We start from the raw sequence: 7,362 nt of genomic DNA on the forward strand, positions 1-7,362 counted from the left end.
TTTTTGATCAGTCAAAAAAGAAGAGTGTCTATATCATTCCACTAAAAGATTAAAGTAGGCAGTAACGTTTTTCCTTTTATAATTCATCATGAGACACACAAAAATATCAATGTATTGACCGGTCAAAGGAGACATTTAAGCATATTTAAAAAGAAGGATTAGTTTGAATGGGACATGCATTGACTCATTGTTTCCCTTGCTTTGACCAAGAAACATCATTTACCATCATTCTAACCCTTCTTCCTTCTCAAAATCATCGATTGCATAACCAAAAAGCCAACCCCCACCCCCCCCAAAAAAAAAGGGAATTAACTAGCTAGTATAAATGAATTTGAAAGAATTAGTGGAAGTAATAAGAAACTAAATCAAGAAAGAAATTAGTGATATGCTAAGAATAGTAATAGTAATGATACTACTGACAGGAGGAAGAAGGAGGAGGTGAACAAGACTCGAATTTGTAGTGTTTATCAACAGCAACAGAAACATCCCAAGTGCAACTGAGACCTTTTGGGATGATGACAAGATCTCCTGCACCGAACTCTACAAACTCTGAAGACCCTTTTGGGTATGCCCTCACTTTCCCTTTCAGCAAATAACATGTCTCTTCTGCATCAAACTTCAGCTGGTACTTTCCGGGAGAGCAACCCCATCTATATATATTTACCAAAAACAAAAATGACCCCTTTCAATCATATATTATAATCTATATATATTCAGTTAACTTCTCTATATACAATACATGTACGGATCATTACGACAAGGGGAGAGAGAGAGAGGAAATTAGAAGCTTACTTGGGCCAACATTTGATGTTAAGCTCTGAGAGTTTTGACTCTGAGGGGTTTCTTTCTACAACAATTCTAAGGTTATTATCAGCCATGAATATAGCAAGAAAAAAGGGAAAGAGGAATACGAGATTTTACAGTGCAACAAGTTTATGAATATGAAGCAGTAGTTTCTTCTTCTTCTTCTTGGGGTTTTCTTCCTTGTAGTCTTTTGACTGTATTCAAGATTTGTTGTTAGTAGCTTAGGGGGGAGGCTTGGGGCTGGAAGAAAGTAGAAGGAAATATATATAAATATTATTATATATAGTATATTTATCTCGTTTTGACAGGGCAGTGGAAGGATAAGGTACCTTGGTTTATATAGGGAAACAGGCAAAGGGAGGAAAGGGTTTTCTGGTGTTGGATAGGCAGAGGGCGGTCTCATGAGGATGCCCCCCTCATTATTAACATTTGACTTTTATTGCATTCTCACCCATGTCTTTTTCAAAACAAAAGTAGGTTAAACCGACCATGTCTTTGCTGCCACTTCTATTTCCCTATTACCACAGTGTCGCCTTTCGATTTACTTTAAGGAAAGAGGAAAGAAAGGTCATGCCACCTTTTGAACATCTTTCCGCGTTTTTCCCACCGCCAAGATGAAAACACTTAATACTTGCGACCACCTTCTTTGATTTACAATTTATATATTAACTCAATTTTGGATCTTTTTCTACTTAAATTAGCCATTTAAATCTATATTATTGTTTGGGCCATTTTAATCTTTTGCGGCCAACTGATAAAAATTAAATTTAAAAATCTGAATTAATAGATTAAAAGTTCTTATTACCCAAAGAAAATATACAAAATTTTAAATAATTTATATATGTTATGATAATTTATTTAAATAAATATCTTTATTAAAAGTTTTGATGAAATTTTCACTATCCAATAGATATTGTTCAAATTTTATGCATAGATATTTGTTTTGATTAAATTTTTACATATTATTATTATCTTGTTGAACTCTATCAATTTATTGATTTGAATTTAAAATCTTAACCTTTATTCGGTGATTTTAACAAAAAATTCTTAGACGCTTAACCCAAAAAATTTCACCTAAACACTCTTGATAGATTTTCATTTTCGTAATAGCTTCATTATGATGACATGGAGGAAGGTGATTGGTTCTGGTATGAAAAGATATTGCTTTTAAAAAAGCAATGGTAGGAGATAATTACCCTGGTCAAAGGGTTGACTGTCGTCTGTGACAGTTTGAAACCTGGCACGAGGTAATTGGGTTGCAGAAAAATCAGTGTTTGACCAAAGGGAGTCACGGTCTTGAAGATACCGACACAGCTGTGTCAGCCCTTTTTTTTTTTGTTTTCTCTCTCTTGGATCCATCTCCGACGTGTTCCATTCATTATCCTCTTCCTTGGACACTGGCAATGTCGCACGTGCAATTCCACATGCAAAGATATTAATATTGTTAGTTACTTTTCATTTTCATTCACCACTTAAAAACTCGATTCTTCAGTTTTTAATGAGCAGGACTTAAAAACAAATTTTAAAAGTAAAGAATAAAAAAAATTCGATGATGAGTAAATATTATATATATCAAAAGATCAAACACTAATGATATAATATACGTGTTTGATATTTTATTAAAAATATGATTAGTGGTAATATAATTGCTAAATATATAATTATTAAAAAAATAATATTATAGTGTTTGATAATATGAAAAAGTAATGATTGTAAAGAATGTTATTATTGAAAAGATTATATCAAAGTATTTGATTTGGAAATACTTTATTAAGATTGTAGTGTCAATTTACAAAGTTACCTTTAGCTATGAAAATATAAAGTTGAATAAACTTTTATTTTTTAATGTAAAATTTTAACTTTTCAAACTTTATCCCTTGAAATAGTGAATAATAACATCACAAAAATAGCATAATATTTTAATCCTAATTATTTAAATATTAAAATTATGAAATTACTAAATATTTAATTTTGTAATAATACCTATAAATATTGAAAATATTAATTTTGTAATAATGCTTAGAATTATCACACTAATAATAAAAAGCATTATCCAAAAAAATCTTTGCTTTCTTGAATCTTTGCAAATAATGCTGATCGCAATTTGATCTTTTTGAATTTTTTTTTTAAAGTCACTTGTGGTGGTCGATTGTGCGAGAAGAAGACAAGAAAACGAGAAAATTGCTTGTTTGGTGCTAAGTTGGTGGAGAAGAAGGAAGGGAATAGGATTTTCGGCTTGAGAGGGGAGTATGTTGGATAGTTTCAACAATAATGAATGTGGGACAAAGAAAAAGAAAAGGAAAATGACTCAATTAAATAAAGAGGAGTATTAGTCCATTACAATTGGACTTTAATAGGGAATCGACCATGGATGGGCTTTCTCGGCCAAGTTGGCTTGAAATTAATTATATTTAATATTTAATTATTTATAATGGCACTTGCAGATGCAAAAAAATGAAAAATATTTTAAATTTTGTCAACAGATAATAATTGTTAGAAACAGACAAAAATAGATTCTGTCTGAAACAAGACACAATTGTGTTTATTGGTTTAACTGCTAAAAACAGACAAAAATCGATTTGTCTAAAACAACACAATTGTGTCTATTGGAAAATTACCTTGGTTGCCTATAAATAGGACCTTCCTCTCAAATAGAAAAGACACAGAAACAACGAAAAGAACACTTCCTCATTTCTTTTCAAAATTCTTCAGATTTTCTTCTGTGTCATTTTATTGCAGAAAATTATACAAAAGACTAGATAATCTTGCTTTTCATCAATGAATGCTTGATGGGTTGACTTCTTCAGTGCAAAACGCAATCAATCACTAAGCTTCGTTGTATCCTCGAGGTTTATCGCTTGTAACCCATTAGCACAATATCAATGTGTTAGGGATTCGAACCATGCTAAGATGGATCATACGTAATGGAGTATTATTAAAATTTTAATCCCTTAAGCCATGGATCACTTTAATTGAAACTAATATAGAAAAATCACAAGAGAAAGTTTTTGACATTCTTGAAAATTTGATGTCTACTTTCTTTGGAGGAATCCTTCTTTGGTTTTCGTTTTTGAGTTTCGTACAATAATTCGAACTTACCAAACCATAATAGCACAATTTTCTTGCCTCTAATGGTAATCCACACAGTAATCTGCCGAATCTCTTCACTAAGAGTGTGTGAATCTCTAAGCCAAAGTTTGTGCTAGCAAACTCTCAACTTTGAGCTCCCTTGTATTTTTCTTTTTTTGACTATGATCTTATCTCAACACATGAGAAAATAAAATAAAACTCTTCTGTACCTTCAAGAAACGGCTAAAGGATTCTTTCATAGAGTGAATTAACTTATTTTATATCCATCAAGGACTAGAAACTATATTGAGCTAATTGGGCCTTTATTTAGTACTCCATTAAATCATATTTGATTTAGCCCAATACTTAATTAGATTAAGCCTTTATAAAATCAATTAGATCTCATCCAATTGAACTTAAATTAATTTTGACAATTCACCTTAAGTGTGTGACCCATTAGGTACCCAGCATATTGGCAATAAATATAAATTAATTTAACTAAGAATTTAAATTTAAATTTATAGTTATAAATCATAAGCAGTATTTAGCAATACATCATGACCACTCAAATGTTAAGAAAATCAATATGGTTTGACTAACCCTTCAGTATACAGTATCTCAATATAATTCAATCATTTCATCATATATTCCAGATCAATAGAAAGCCTAGCTTAGTGACTACTTTCTAACTTATCCATATTAGTCATACAACATCTATATTGACCTACAAGATTGCCTTGGCTAAGGATTTTTAGTCAATATAAGCCAAGAGCAAATGAGATTTGTCCCTTTCAAATCACTTGAGGTGATGAATCCTTACTAGACTACTCATTCATCTTCGTATGCTTCATATCATATCAAAAAGCACCATGTTTAATGTAAAACCCGACCCTATAAACACATGTCATGACATACATACACTGAGTAGCATGTTATTACACTAGAAAAGTCCCTAAGAATAGACGAAATCCGGTATTGTACCTAATGGTACACTTGAGTTGATTTAACCTCGAATTAGTTCAAATAGGAATCGTAGGATGAAATTTAATATTTTATAGTCCAGGAATGACTAAAAATGATTATTCGGAGTTCGAGGGTTCATTTGGAAAAAAATTGAAAATTTTGATGTTTAGGGGTAAAATCGTCATTTTGCCACCTAAGATAATAATTTGATCATGGAGTGAAATTTTTGACCAAGATTAACTATTTGGAGTATAATTTAATGATAGGAAGGGAAAAAGTTTAATTCCGGTGATTTCTGGAGTGTAGGGGCAAAATCGTAATTTTACCATATAAGGACAAAATTTGAGATTTTGAGAGAATTTAGATCAAATTTGACAAATTAGAGAATGGTATGAGTATAAGGGATGAAAAATATGTCTATGGGCAATTTTTTAGTTTTCAGGGCAAAAATGTAATTTTTGACTTTTATGGGGGTAAAAGTGTAAATTTCAAAATTACTCCACCAAGACTTTGGATAAGTCTGAGAATTTTATCTAAGCTATGGATATGTGGGACAAGTGTATAGTGAAAATTTGGAAACAAATGGATGGCTAGAATTTAAGGAATTAATAAAACATTAAAAAAATTAATAAAATAATATTATATTATTTTAGCCTTTAAAAAGGTCAAAATTCCAGAATTCTCATCTTCTTCAAGCCGTCCAAACCAGGAGAGAAAAGGGGGAAAAGAAATAAGAACCCTAGCTGAAAAATTTGGGGAAAATCAAGAGAAATCAAGAAATTAAGCAATAAAAAGGTAAATTTCATTGATTTTCCTTGTGATTTTCACTACCCATGCATTTTTTCTCATTTCCATGCAAAATTAGAAAGTGGGTATGGACACCAATGCTGGCCAAACCTCCATGGATGAGTTTTGAGCTTGAGTTTTGGTTGATTTTAATTGAATTAAGTGATTTTAGTTAGGTTATATTGTAATATAGCAAAAATAAGCTAGAGAAATAATTTTCTCCCATTGAAACCCATTATGCCAAATTTTCCAAGGAGGAAAGTGAGCTGATTTTGATGATTTTAGAAGGTTATTGGCTGATATTTAATGGTTAGAAATGTTGGAGAGAAAATGGGACAATTTAGAGCTAAAATGGAGCGCGTTAGCAATTTATAGGGTAAAGTGCCAAAAATAGGTTAATACCGCGTTTAAGCCGTTTTAGGCTATTGCATTTCATACCATGCATTAGTATAGGATTTAAGTCAATTAATAGTGATTTAGCATAAATGTGGTGAATTGTATAATTTTTGCAATGTGTTTAGGAGGAGAGCCTTTTGGTAAAGGCAAGGAAGTCGTACCCGACGAATAGTGATCAGGGCACCTAGAAAGCATTTAATTTGTACAAACGGTGAGGAAACCTATTATTATTGTAAATTATCTAAAGTTTATTTTTAAATGCTCTTCATGCATTTTATGAAACAAAAATGAGATTAAAATGGGAATTTTGATGTTTTAGAAATAAATGTGACAAATAAATATATTGTGTTGATTATCTGAAATAAGAAACTTTTGATTATGAAATTGAGTAAATGGGAGGCTGCCAATTGTCTTAAAAAATATATTTTCCTATGAATGGCTTATGATATATGAGTATATGTGGCTATATTTTATAATTGCATTGGGAATTTATGTAAGCTGTCTTTTACTATGCAGGCTGGGTAAATAAATAAAAGCCACGTTATACTGTCGAAATTTTATTAAAGTTGGTGGGTTTAGTTACTGTAGTGACGGGTTTCCGTGGACTACCTATTAGAGGGGTATGGTAAACCCGGTTATATAGTTACTCCGGTTGTAGAGGCGAGGAAGGTAACTCCCAGGGTAGTGTTAGAGCTCACTTCACGTCGAGCCCCCACGTGAATGTGTAACTCGGCCAACGCCAAGGAACGACTTGTTTTTAAAACTAACATGTGTTTAACATGTAAACATCTTAACAACCTTGACGGACTCGATTAGATGCCTCGGCCAAGGTATCCTCGAGGATTAGTTTTTGGCTTGAGCTCTGTTTTCAATAAAAGTCATAAGCCTTAACAACTGTTTTGGTAAATTACAAATATTTTATGGTTTAAGAAATAAATTGAAAACCTTATGAAATGGTTTGTGATTTGTCGTTTAAACTTGCCTCCATTTTACTCGCCTTTAGATATTTATAATAATGTTTGTTTACTCATTGGGATTGCAAAATCTCACCCACCTCTTTTCCAAATATTTTAGGCCTGTGGTAGCTTGTAGATACCCAATTTTGTCAAGGATTCCATTTGACCCATCTATCTCACAGACAGTAGGTTACTATCACCAACACTTGGTGTATTTATGGGCCACTTGTCATTGTAATTATTATTGTACATTATAACTTTGTAAATTATTGTATGTATGAATTTATTTTACTTACACGTGTTTCTATAAATATTGTTTTATATAAAAATGTTATATTTTAATCAATATTTTGAATAGTAATATTTGTCTATAAATCCTTTAAAAAAA

At 31.5% G+C, this 7,362-nt stretch overlaps 1 protein-coding gene across 1 annotated transcript; it reads right to left on the reverse strand.

Annotated features, from left to right (window-relative positions):
* Positions 1 to 218: 218 nt before the first annotated feature.
* LOC18613031 (uncharacterized) lies at positions 219 to 1,112 on the reverse strand. Its single transcript, XM_007050049.3, has 2 exons — positions 793 to 1,112; positions 219 to 650 (listed from the first exon to the last, which is right to left on the reverse strand). Exons 1-2 carry the CDS (start codon positions 876 to 878, stop codon positions 413 to 415), a joined length of 324 nt encoding a protein of 107 aa, XP_007050111.2. The 5' UTR covers positions 879 to 1,112; the 3' UTR covers positions 219 to 412.
* Positions 1,113 to 7,362: the final 6,250 nt, after the last annotated feature.

This window comes from Theobroma cacao, chromosome 1 (assembly GCF_053813885.1).
Source record: "Theobroma cacao isolate CCN51 chromosome 1, ASM5381388v1, whole genome shotgun sequence".
NCBI classification, from domain to species: domain Eukaryota; kingdom Viridiplantae; phylum Streptophyta; class Magnoliopsida; order Malvales; family Malvaceae; genus Theobroma; species Theobroma cacao.

Coding starts and splice junctions, on each gene's coding strand:
- LOC18613031 (XM_007050049.3), bottom strand. CDS start 878: ATGGCTGATAATAACCTTAGAATTGTTGTAGAAAGAAACCCCTCAGAG. Junction 651..792: donor AACATCAAATGTTGGCCCAA/GTAAGCTTCTAA, acceptor AAATATATATAG/ATGGGGTTGCTCTCCCGGAA.